This window comes from Dama dama, chromosome 1 (assembly GCF_033118175.1).
Source record: "Dama dama isolate Ldn47 chromosome 1, ASM3311817v1, whole genome shotgun sequence".
NCBI classification, from domain to species: domain Eukaryota; kingdom Metazoa; phylum Chordata; class Mammalia; order Artiodactyla; family Cervidae; genus Dama; species Dama dama.
Window position 1 is genome coordinate 28,200,184 of NC_083681.1, and position 12,731 is coordinate 28,212,914.

The 12,731-nt window shown below is 53.5% G+C and overlaps 1 protein-coding gene across 1 annotated transcript; it reads right to left on the reverse strand.

Moving 5' to 3' along the window:
- Positions 1-4,526: 4,526 nt before the first annotated feature.
- Positions 4,527-4,913, reverse strand: LOC133045851 (dolichyl-diphosphooligosaccharide--protein glycosyltransferase subunit 4). Its single transcript, XM_061128450.1, has one exon. It carries the CDS (start codon positions 4,884-4,886, stop codon positions 4,773-4,775), a length of 114 nt encoding a protein of 37 aa, XP_060984433.1. The 5' UTR covers positions 4,887-4,913; the 3' UTR covers positions 4,527-4,772.
- Positions 4,914-12,731: the final 7,818 nt, after the last annotated feature.

Consider the following 12,731-nt stretch of genomic DNA (forward strand, 5'->3'; position numbering starts at 1 on the left):
GGACTGCAAGGATCCAACCAGTCCATCCTAAAGGAGATCAGTCCTGGGTGTTCACTGGAAGGACTGGTGCTGAAGCTGAAACTCCAATACTTTGGCCACCTCAGGTGAAGAGTTGACTCATTGGAAAAGACCCTGATGCTGGTAGGGATGGGGAGCAGGAGGAGAAGGGGACGACAGAGGATGAGATGGCTGGATGGCATCACGGACTCGATGGACATGAGTTTGAGTAAATTCCGGGAGTTGGTGATGGACAAGGAGGCCTGATGTGCTGTGATTCATGGGGTCACAAAGAGTCGGACACGACTGAGTGACTGAACTGAACTGAACTGAAGGGAGTATAATTTTCAAAAATACTGAGTCACTAGGCTGAACACCTGAAACTAACACAACATTGTAAATCAACTGTAATTCAAGTATTAAAAACACTGAAAGTGAGGAGGCTCCCTCCCCTGAATCTGGAGAAGATCACTGTTGGAAGGGTCTTCCCTCTGGACCATCCTCTTCTTCTACCATAGCTCTACCCTCTCCACTGTGCATTCACAGGTGACACTGGCTGGACACAGCCAAGGGTGGCATGGGAGAGGGGTTACATCAGGACCAGTTCCTGGAGAATCTATGACACCCTCAGCAGGAGCACCCTCATACTGTACACACACACACACACACACACACGCACACACACACCCCTCCCTTTATCTGCCTCTCCAGCTTGGCCAAGGTTCAGTGCTGCTCATCAGTATCCATCAGCTCAGCTCTCCCCCATGCCCCCCTGCCAGGACTGGGACACAGCTGATCACCAAGGCTACCTTTCCCTCCCACAGGGAGAGCACAGCTGGAGTGGCTCCAGGGCTTAGCTGAGGTGGATAACAGGGAGGGAACAGAGGAGTTTGGGACTAAACACTTTGAATCACAGGCTCAATGACCCGAAGGCCTCTCTAGCTCTTGGGCTTCCCTGGTTGCTCAGATGGTAAAGAACCTACCTATAATGCAGGAGACCTGGGTTCGATCCCTGGGTTGAGAAGTTCCTCTAGAGAAGGAAATGGCAACCCACTACAGTATTCTTTCTTGGAGAATTCCATGGTCATAGGAATCTGACAGGCTACAATCCATGGGGTCGCAAAGAATTGAACACGGCTGAGCGGCTAACATTTTCACTTCCACTAACTCTTGGTTGGACTGAACCTCTGTAATAACAAGAACTCCTACCAAGAAAGCGCTTCATGATACAAAGCCCTTTCCCATAGTATCTCATTACTTTAGTCGCCAAACAACCTGGGAGACAGGTTTTTTTTCCCCCATGTCTTTCTTCTTTGGTCTACTCTAAGATTCACAAGGGAAAGAACCGTGTCAGCCTTGTCATTCCTATATAAGCCCACTGCTGCCTATAGCACCCATCTTAGAGCAGGCATTCAACAGATGTTGCTGCCTGGATGGATGGATGGATGATGGATGGGACAATAATGGGTGGACAGGCAGATGGATGGTGGATGAATAGATAATTATCCCATTTACAGTTTAAAAAACAGAGGACTTAAAGAGAGAAAGTAACTTACCGGAGACCTATCAGAGGGCTACCAGCAGACCAGCACCAAGCCCCAGTTCACCAGCTCCCCATCTGGCACACTTCCCAACACCCAAAACTGTCTCTTATTTGGTTTCCTGAATGTGCTCAGCCAAGCAATGCCATCCTTCTGAAGCTCTGATTCTAATCCTTTCTCTGGCAATTTTTCAGAAACCGAGCTACTGCCACTGGGCTCCCACAATAACAGCAGGGTCCCCAAAGCCCAGTGACCATGGATTAGAGACAAGGAAACCCTCTGACCATCGTTCTGAACACATCTGACTGCTGACTGTAGAGGAAAGATAGACAGTGGCATCTGGAGAATGAGGCCCCACAGAAGAACAAAGAACCAAGTACAGATGGTGTAGGGTGGATAGAGCAGGGCTTGCAGTCACATAGACTTGACTCAGAATCCCAGCTCCTTCCCTCCACAAGTGTCTCCCCTCCATCTCAGGGGATCTGGTTCCCAACCTCTCCAAGTCCATCTCCCTGTCCACACCTATCACACATTTCTCTGAAGTGTGAACCAGTGAGGAGATGAAGTAATGGTCTTGTCTCAGTTCCCTGGTTCCCTCTAGACTCCTGGCCTCTACACTCTGAACACTGTAGCCCAGGTGTTAACTTTCCAGGCCTTCCCCACCCCACTCTGGAGGCCTTCTCACTGCAGCCTCATGGCTCTGCCTGGGGCCTCACCCACCATCCCAAGGACTGGCATTCTTCCTTGATCCTGCTTCCATCTCTACCTCTGCCCCCCACGGGCCACATCAGGGCCCTTTCTCCTTCAGCTTCTGTGTTTCTGCTGCAGCAGCCTGCTTGCCCTTTGCCCCCAGGGCCACTCCTTGGTCTTCAGAGAAAACTTCTTCCAATGGTGAGTTCTGTGACCCTGGGCAGGCCCTCTGGCTCCCACTGTACCTGTTGTTCCCTCTGGTTTGCTAAGACCCCAGATTTTTTTTGCCAAGACCAGAGTAGAGTCCTTTGCCTTGGGTCCAAGAGCCCCAAGAAGGCCCTTAATATACTTTTGGGCTTACAGGAACACATACTCATTTTGTAGGAATAGAAGTCCAGAGCTGAAGGGTTCCCTGATCCCAGAAAGCTTGAGATTCACTGCCTGGAAACTCCAAATTCTCTTCCATCTCATCCATGATAGCTCAGATTCCATTTTTTGTAACTCAATGTGAATTTTGCCCTTTCAAAGCCCACTTGACAAGATTCCTCCTACCTAGCCCGACATCTACATGAATTTCGGGGACATCACAGATTCTTGGTCCCTTCTCCATGGCCTTGGCCTCAGCACAAGCCATGGCCTCTACCAGGGGCTTAGTCCATGAACCACACCATTCTTCCTACTATATCTCCCCCAAAACAGAGTCCTCTGGTGTGTGGGTGCAAGGCCCTGGAAGGTCTCCTTGTTGAGGACGGGATTCTAAAACCATGGATGCTGCATCAATGCTGTGACCATTAGAAAGAAGTTAAAGGGCCTTTGGTTACAGCAGGTGGGAATGGGGACTCTGGCACAAGTGGGGATACCACGGAACCCTGGAGTAACATCTTAAAGAGATTCCAAGATCTGATCCAGCCAATCATTCAAAAACCCACTTCAAGTAGCACGTTCACTGTACCTAATACCAGAGATAGATAGACACATGAGATATAGCCCATTGGGATGGTGTTAATGTGGTTCCCACTTTACAGAAAAGGCAACTGACATCAGAGGGGTTGATGGCTTGTCTAAGGCCAAACAGTTGGTAAGTAAAGGAGAGCAGCCAGGTAAGACCCAAGCACCCCATCTTCTTAGGTTCAAGAGTTCACAGCACACACCCCCAGCTGGTGGCCCCAACTGTGACCCTGCAGTCCAGCCTCTGCCGCCCACTGTAGTTATGGGGTGATGGGAGGTTGGCCTGGGAGTGGGCAGACACTGGAGTTACCAGGGATCCCTTTTGCCTGAGACTTAAAGAGGGCTCCTGCAGAGGAGGGTGGGAGAGAAGCTGGGAAGCCACAGCCCGTGCATGCAAATGAGGCAGCTGCATAATTAATCAACATCAAACAGTTTCATTAAGAGATGGAGCTTTGCGGCTGTTTGTATTGAAAAAAAAAAAAAAAAACTGAAACAGCAGGAAGGGGGACAAGAGAAGGGAGGTTCAGACTGTTGAGGCCCTACTCAGAAGATAATGATGCTGCCCTCCAGGGGCCAAGGGGCCTACAGGTGGTGACTAGGTCTGTTGGGAGAGCAGGCTGATGGCCCCTAGGATGGCTTTAGCCCCCAAATCTTAGGCTTGGAGCTCCTAAAGGTCATCTTACCCGTCCTGGACAGGGGTGGTATCCCTCAGCAGTCAACCTGCTAAGAACTGCACCACCCACCTGTACCCAGATCTCTTGCAGGAGCTAAGGAAAGTGGGTATCAGTAGACCAAACTCAGGGCCCCATCTTGGAATAGCAGATTCTCTGGAAACAGAGAGTCCCAGTTTCTGAGCTGGGGGTTCCACGGGGAGGGAGCAGAGGCCCTCACACACCCTGGGACTCACTGTTCAAAGTCTCCAAATGACCGCAGAGCACTGTGGGACAGAGAGAAACCAAACGTGGGACCTATTTATCCCCAAATCTCTAGCTGTCCCCTCATTCCACGTGCCAACCTCTTCTTTTACTCTAAAAAAAAAATGGAAAGAGGAGAGCGGGGCAATGAGAACTCCTTGCCAAACCTTCCTAGAGCTAATGTCATGAGGCTGAAGTCTCCCTAGGCACCCAGCTGTGGCTAAATGGCACCCCCTGGCTAAGTTCCCATGGGCCAGGAGGTCATCTCTCAGAAGAAGTCCTACCAACTCTTCATGATCTGGCTCTGCTTCTCTTTCCAGCCACTTCCTCATCCCTATATTCACTGTTCCATCCATATCAAAGCACGTTCCCCCAGCAGCCATGCCCTCTCCTTCCCTGCTATTCTTTTTTTTTTTTTTTTTTTTTTTATTTTTTTTTATATTGGGGGGAGGGAGTAGAAAACAAAGTAGCCCCTATACTGGATCCTATTCAGTGGCAGCTTCTTGTTCCATAGGGTTAAGGAAGACTTTGAGGAAATAAAAGTTGTTTGGAAAAATCCAGGTGTAGTTGCTTTGTATGTTGTGATGGGTAGAAGGGATGAAGTGAAGTGTGAAGGCCCCTCACACCCTCCATCTTGCCTCAGACTATGTCCTGGAACCCTGGGGCAGAGAAAGCGCCACTCTCATTCCTGCTTCTTGGGATTGTTGACGGCCACGTAGTGATAGAGAACGACAAGCAGGAAGAGCGACACGCCCAGCATGTTGGCGAAGATGGCGAGCTGCACGTCCGTGATCATGCTGATCAGCTGGGCTCGGTTCCGACGCGGTCTCTCCTTCCCTGCTATTCTTTCTGCTGGAAAGGTCTTCCTGTTCTCTGTGTTGCCCACCTAGCAGACCCCTCCTCACCCAACAAGGTCCAGGTCAAATACCCCTTCCTCTGTAGAGCCTTCCCGGAATCCCATGCCCTTATACAAGGTCAGGTATCTTCCTGCCTGTGCTCTACATAATTTATGTTCTAATTATGTGTTTACTTGCCAGATTCTGGCCATGAAACCACAAGCTCCTTGAGGACAGGACCATATCTTTCCTCATCTTTGTATCACTAAGAGCTGGGCTGCACTTGGTAAGTTGTCAAATGAATACCTCTTTTGAACTGAAAAAGATCACAGATTTCTCTTCCAGATGCCTGACTTTTGATAAAGGTTTAACCATCCAGAATGAGAAGCTTACTCTCTTTCTGAATAGATTTCAAATCCCTAAGATTGGGGAAAAGTGGAGGTGGGAGAAGAGACCGTCACTTAGCAGGTTGTGTTGCCAGGATCATGAGTGACCGTTCCTAAGACGTCAAAGCCTTAGGCTGAGTACCGGACCATAATAAAAGCCCAGTGTACTGGGCCCTCGAGCTCTCTTCCCAAGCCGAGTGCTGCTCTGGGGTGACACAGGGTGTCATCTGGGAATGTGGTGGGCGGAAGTCATCTTAGTGCCCCTGGACTCCCGCGGCCACGAGGCCTCTCCCGGTAAGGAGTCTCTCCTCTCCTGCAGGCTGGAGCTCTGACCAGGCACCAGCTCTGTACACCCACCCAGGTCCTCTTACCTTCTCTTCTGCACCCCCGCCACCCAGTCCCCTTTCCTCCAAACCGCTGACTCCTTGTGACTTAAGTCTTCCTGAGATGGCCAAAAGGGAGAGGATCCACTTTAAATTAACAAGGTTATTAGTAGTTAATTACCTGAGGTATCATTGTAATTGAAAAGAAAAAGAAGCAAGAGGCTCATAAACATTCCCAGGCGCCTGTTCTCTTCACTCTCACTGAGGGGAGGACGAGGAGGGAGCGGGGAGCAGAGCCCCCACCGGACGCGGGCCCTGCTCACACCAGGGCCTGTCTTTCTCTCAGTATCTCCCCATGTGCTCCTGCCCATTTTCCAGGGGTATTTGGTGAGGGAACCAGACCTGGGGAGAGTAAGCTGCCTGCCCCACATGCATTTCTTCTGTTGAGACATGCTCAGCAGAAGCTATACAGGTGCAGGGAGATTTATTTTATATTGAGGGGTGTGGGAAGGAGGCACAAATCTGAGGCCTCCGGTCAATATTTTTAACGATTTTTTAAAATAATTTATTTATTTTTGGCTGCGCTGGGTCTCCATTGCTGCGCAGGCTTTTCCCTAGCTGCAGTGAGCAGGGGCTACTCTCTAATTGCAGCGCACGGGCTTCTCACTTCGACGGCTTCTCTTGTTGTGGAGCACAGGCTTAGATGCTCTGCGCCATGTGGGATCTCCTCGGGTCAGGAATCAAACCCATGTCCCCGGCATGGCAGGCAGACTCTCCACTACTGAGCCACCGGAAAAGCCCCTTTTTAGTGAATTTTTTATCTCAGATTGTCCTTAGTTATTCAGTAATTAAGCATGACTGGCATACATCAGCATTATTGATTTTTAGTCCTGAATTCACTGTCACCAGAGACACCACTGTGGTCAGGGATCATCTCCCTCCTCCCCACCTTCTCCTGCCCCCGTCAGGGTGAAAGACACAGGGAGGAGTAGGGCGCAGAGAGGACACAGAAGGAGGAGCCCCTTCCTCAGACTGGCCAGCCACCCCCAGCTCCTCAGAGGCCAGGATGCCCCACCCCAAAGCCTCTTAGCAGAGAGGCCTCTCCTGCAGAAGCTCCCAGGGGCCATCCTGTCCCTGACACCTCCCGGAAGGAGCAGAGACCCGCAGACTCCATCAATGCCTGCCTCACAACTGTCTCCCATTCTCACCAAATTGTTCCCTGTTTAGGGTAAACCAGCTGGAGGAGCTCCCTGAGAGAGCCCAAACCCCTCCACCCCTGCAAAAACTCTCCCCCAGAGGCAAGCGGCAGGTGCAGATGCCCACACTCCTGGGCCAGGGCCCTCACAGAGGCACGGCTGGGTCTCCCACGAGGAGGATGCATGGGTGAGCTACAGTGGGAAGGCAGCCACCCAACTGCTTCAAGCCTCTGCAGGCTTGAGATGCCTGCTACACCCCTGGCCACCCTCCCAGTCCTCCTTCCTCCCCACCCGCCCCCCAAGCTCTCTGCCAGACCCCTGCCCCCCTGCCCTAAGCTAAGCTCCCTCCCCTCTGAACCTGACTCTCCTGAGCAGGATTTAGCGCCTCCAGCCCCCAGGAGCCACAGTGGTCAGGAGATTCCCCACCTCCACCCAACCGTCTAGAGGCAACAAGAACAAGCAAAGCAGGGAAGGCCAGAGCACATGGAAAGTCCACACACCACACACACACGCAAGTGTGAGCATCTGAAGTGTAACGTCCATGTGAAAAAGTGCACGTTCCATTAGGATTTTTTTAACTGAGCATTTACTATGTGACAAGTAAGTAACATTATTGGCTGCAGTTTATGAACCAAGAAATTGGCGTTTCGAGACTCTAATGTGTCTCAAGGTGAGAGGGAGACATATGAACCGAGCAACATGAACCTAGCAGTCCATCTCTAAATTGCCTAAACATCTCTAAATTGCCTAAACTGCCTCCATTACATGTGTGGTAAGGGTGTGGTGGGGAGGAGATGGTTAGGGAGCCAAGGTGTAATAAAACGTTCCTCTGTCCATTCCACTTGACAAGGCTACTGCCCAATATAGGACCTGAGTCCTTTCTCCTCTCTTCCCCCTGCCCCAGGCGGGAGCAGGGGGTCAGAGCCCTTGGTCAGAGGGAAACCAACCCACCAGCAGGTCCAACCATTCTCAGCTGCTGGGTTGTGTACGACTCTTTGCCACCCCGTGGATTGTAGCCTGCCAGGCTCCTCTGTCCATGGGATTTCGCAGGCAAGAATACTGGAGTGGGTTACCATTTCCTCCTCCAGGGGATCTTCCCAACTCAGGGATCAAACCCGAGTCTCCTGTGGCTCCTGCACTAGCAGGGGGGTTCTTTACCACTGACCACCTGAGAAGCCCAACCCGCCAGCACAGATACCCACCCCCCAATCATGCCCTCAACCTCTGGCTCCCTGTCCTCTCTGCCCTTCCATCCATGCTTCCAAGGGCAGAGGGACCCAGCTGGGTCACGGAGGAAAACGTCCAGTCTGGTCCCCGTTTCCCTACCTGCAGGGCTGCTCCCTACCCGCTCCCGCTGAGTCTGCACTGTTCCAAGTCACCTTGCAAGTATCTCCCGTGCCAGGAAAGGCAGCCAGTGGGAAAGGAGCAGACGGGCCACTGATGTGGGCAGCAAGGAAGGAGCAGTTACAGCGAGCAGGGGGAAGGAGCGGGGAGGCCGCCCCACCACCTGGAACCTGGACTCTGGGCAGGTTCCAAGGGTGAGCCCAGAACCTCAGGCTGACCCCGGGACTGGCCTGCGGGTCTGGTGGGCCACAGCTGTAACATCTGGAATCTGAAAGGGCTTGGGACACTGGAGGGGGTGGATCTGACACTTGCAGCTTGCCTGAGAGCATCGACGCTCCCAGGAACCAGAGCTTCAGCCCAAAGAAACTGTAGGCCCCATCCTTTCTTTCCTGGAAATGGAGAAAACAAAGTAAGGAGCGAAGGAAGGGGCCTAGAGCCCACTGCACCCCCCCCCCCCGCCCCCACCCCCTACACATCTCTGGTCGGGAACTGCCTCCACCCTGGTTCTCTGAGGCTCTGGACTGACAGCGGAGGAGTCAGAGCCCACAGATCTGCCTTCAGATCACTCCCTGCCTCTTACTGACTCTGAGAAAAGTCGCTGAACTTCTCCAGGTAACAGTCTCTCTAACGTGGGAAACCACCCACCCTGTGGTTTACGGCAGCAGACAAAATGCTTAAGACACAGTAGGCACTCAGCAAATGTTAGTTTCCACCCCCTCTCCTTCCCACCCCTTCCCACTGGAGAAACTCTCCCCGCCTTGGGGGGCAGACCCTCCTCTCGGCACCATCCCTAGCTGTCACTGGCACTCTGGGAGCTAGAGACTACTGGAAACCCTGCAGGGATGGTGGGATCTTGGGGCCCTGTGTCGGCACATTCTTGGGAACATGCGGAACATTTGGGGGGAACACCGCGTCCTCCTGGGCACAGGCTGAGATACTGTGAGGTGTCTGGGGTGGGAGCAGCCTGGGCACATCTGGGAGCTTCCTGGCAATTACTGGAGTGTTGCTGGGCTCCCCACCACGAGTGCTGGGGGCCTTACGGGGTCTCCACTGGAGAGATACTAGGGCACAATGAGGACACAAAGGGGCCCCTGGAGACACACTCAAAGGTTCCTGGGAAATCCTCTGGGGTGTCACTGGGAGCAAAGGCACAGCCCCAGGCACCCCCAGGGCCATCCGGGACTGCAGGGGGCACAGCGCTCACTGGGGCCCCCTGGGGGCCACCAGGGGCTCCTCACCCAAGCTCACAGCTTCCACGAGGCACTCAGTCTGTTCTCTTGATGAGGAGCCTGGGGTGGGGTGATGGTGTGGGAGGGAGGCTACCCGGGAGCTGAATGCCGGCCCGCACTGCCCCGGAGGAGAGAGTAAGCAGCTGGACCTTGGGCAGCGGTCACCGACTTGCGCTTCTGCCATGTGGCAGCAGCCTCGGTGCAGCCTGGTTCAGAAAACCAGTCCTGAAGGAGCGGCTCCACCTGACTGCTGGAACCCTGCCCGGTGTCAGGGCCCCAAAGTCGGACCCCTACAGCCACCCCCAGGTGAGAGAATACCCAGGGCTCCGGGAGGCGGGACTGCTGGCAGCAAGGACCCTCTCAGGGCTGAAGCCGTGAGACCTGAGGGGCGGCTGGCAGGGGCCTCATCAACCACAAGGCCTCCTCTGTGTTCCCGGAGCTGGAGCACAGGGATTGGAAGGTACTCGTAGAGAACGGCCTCCCTCTCCGTGGCTGCAGCACTGGAGGAAGGTTACCAGCAACCCTAGCCAGGCCACAGGCTCACGAGTGGGAACCCACGATCCCCCAGGAGCCTGAGGAGGAGGCGAGGGGAACACAGGCCCAGCTGAGTGTCAGAGGGCTAACCTCAGAGTCCTGCCACACACAGGCACGCAGGGCAGGTGCCCACTAACAGCAAGGTCAGAAGGGGAAGGCTGAGGTCAGGTTCCAGGAAAGGGGCAGGCTCCTTTTAAAGATCTAGATATGATCAGACAGAGGGGAAAAAGGCAAGACAGACAAAGTCCCTGAACTTGAGCACGTTCAATATCAATGAGCAGGTTTTCAACATCTTCTGCATCCCAAGTGACTTCATCAAACAGTCCTCACCCCCAAGGTGTCCCCAACAACATCGTCATCTCTCCTTCTGCCCCACATCCCTCCTCTTCTCAGAGAATAGCACCCCTCCACGCCAGAAGCCTGGACCCAGCTCTGCTCATGACCACTCAGAGGCCAGATCCTGCCTTTTCTGCCTCATGGCATGTCTCTCTCCTCCTGCTCAGGCCCCACGCCACAGCTACAGTTCATCACCTGCAGGCAGATCGCCGTGGGGTTGGGACCCTGCCTCTGGCCTTGCCCATCTCCACAGTGTTGCTGAAGTGGTCTTTCCACAACCATTCTGGTCATCCCTGCCTCCTGCACAAAGCCCGCTCTTGCCACCTCAGAGCCCACAAAATACTATCAAAATTCCGTGGAACACAATGCCCTTCAGCCCAATGGCTCCCTAACGCAATCTGTCCTCCAGTCACTCGTAACTCCTTGTCAGTCTCTAAATTTCTGTTCCTCTCGCTCCTCTGGGCCTCTGCACATGCTCTTCCCTTGTCTGTCTCCCACGAATCCTCAAGATTGTCTGCAGCTTTTCATCGCCAGCCCTTGGAACATGGAAGTGACTAAACAAACGAGTGAGTACTCATGGGGAAAGGATAAATTTTTAAACTCATGAAAGGATAAATTGATCTCTCAGGAGGTTGTAGTATCTTTCCCATCATGACAACGAAGAAACAGATACAGAGAAAGTAGAGCAACTTGCCTGAAGTCACACAGAATCAGCAACCTCATCAGAATATCCCTGATGGGAAGGCCCAACAGAAAGAAAAAAAGAGAGTAAGAACCCAGGATAGGGGACTCTCCTGGTGGTCCAGTGGTTAAAACTCTGCGCTTTCACTGCAGGGGACGGGGCTTTGATCCCTAGTCGGGGAATCAAGATCCCACATGCCATGAGGTACAGCCGGAAAAAAAGAACCCAGGCTGAGTTCAGGAGCATCACAGAGAGGTGTCAGCACAAGTCAAGGAGATGGGGGGCAAGGGCTGTGAAAGGTCAGTACCTGGTGGTCAAACAACTCCCAGTGAAGGAAGGGGCTTCAGAGACTAGGAGGTTTCAGGAAGTTATCACTGGAGTCCCAGTACGAAAACAGTGTCCTTCTCCAGGAATCAGAAAAGGGATGGAGTGAAGACAGGATACCAGGATGGGGGACATTAGCCAGTGCTGGCCATGGTGACATGGCTGTCACCTGCATTAATGGGGACGAAGCCCATGGGGGCTGGGGGGTGGATATGTATTCCAGTCTCAGGAAGAGGAATTTGGGGGCACACAGACTAGACCTCCAGCCTGTGCAAAACAAACCTCAGCTTCTTAGCCCTGCCTGGTAATGGCTACTGGGGAATCTGGGATCCTTGGGAGGAAATGAAAACTTGGATGACCCTGCTGTCCCTTTTCCCCACTTCCTACCCTCTTTTCTGCATCCTCCCGACCCCAGCCCTCCCCAGGAGCCTTCCCTGTTTCCAGCATGCACTGCCCCTTTGAGTGATCAGAGCCCCTCACCAGGCTCTTGACCTGCTGGCCTGTTCTGTGGTCTTCTCTGGACATGGAAGACCACCTCCTTGAGGCCTTTGGTGACGGGGAGAGCAGCGGGATGAATCAGCCACCTGCCCCAGGCCTGGCCCCAGCCCCGTCTACACCTGCTCAGGGCTCTGGGCTCCAGAGGCAGTGGGAGGTAGCTGCGCTCCAGCTAGTGGGCATGTTTTGTTAAAGAGAATCCAGCTGCTGCCCTATTTCAGCCGATGGAGAGCGGCCTGCCCTAGAAAGCCCCGGTGGTGCTGCCAGGCCAGAAGAGGTTGGCCACTGATATAGCTGCTACACATGCTCGTCTGGGGAGGTGTGGACTTGGAGAAGAGTCACTCAGCTCAAGGCACTGAGTTGGTTCCTCCATGCCCCACCCCCTAGAACTGGGGAACCCTGGATCCAGGCAACATCATGCACCTGTCCACCCTCACTTGAACTTCCAGGACTGCTCTGTGTCCCTTCACTAGGCCTGCGTGGCTGAACCAGGATATGCCCACCAGCCAGAGGTGTGCTCCCCATCACCTCCGACCCAGACCTGAGGGAGCAGCTGGTACAGGCAGCGGAGGAGGTGTCAGCACCCATCCTTTCAGGGTGACTGGCCTGTGTCCCCAACCTCCACCACTGTCCAGTTGGCTCAGCGCAGCTGCCAGGCGCTGAGGAGGAGCAGGAGGGGGCCTGCAGATCAGCACGGCCAGCCCCCACTCCTTCGCCCCTGGCAGCACTGAGCCCCATCATCGGGTGCTAATTAAATCCTCCTAATGAGGAAATAAGGATGCAGGAGCCGGCTCCACCATGGCCTCCCCAGCCCACCGCCCTCGCCTCTCCAACGGACTTATCGCTCGTCACAGGATGTTTACAATAATTTTTAATTTGTGCAATTATTAATCACTTTTCTATCTGCCTCATTTGCATAATAATTAGTCATCTCACTGTTTGGCATGCCTGTGAAT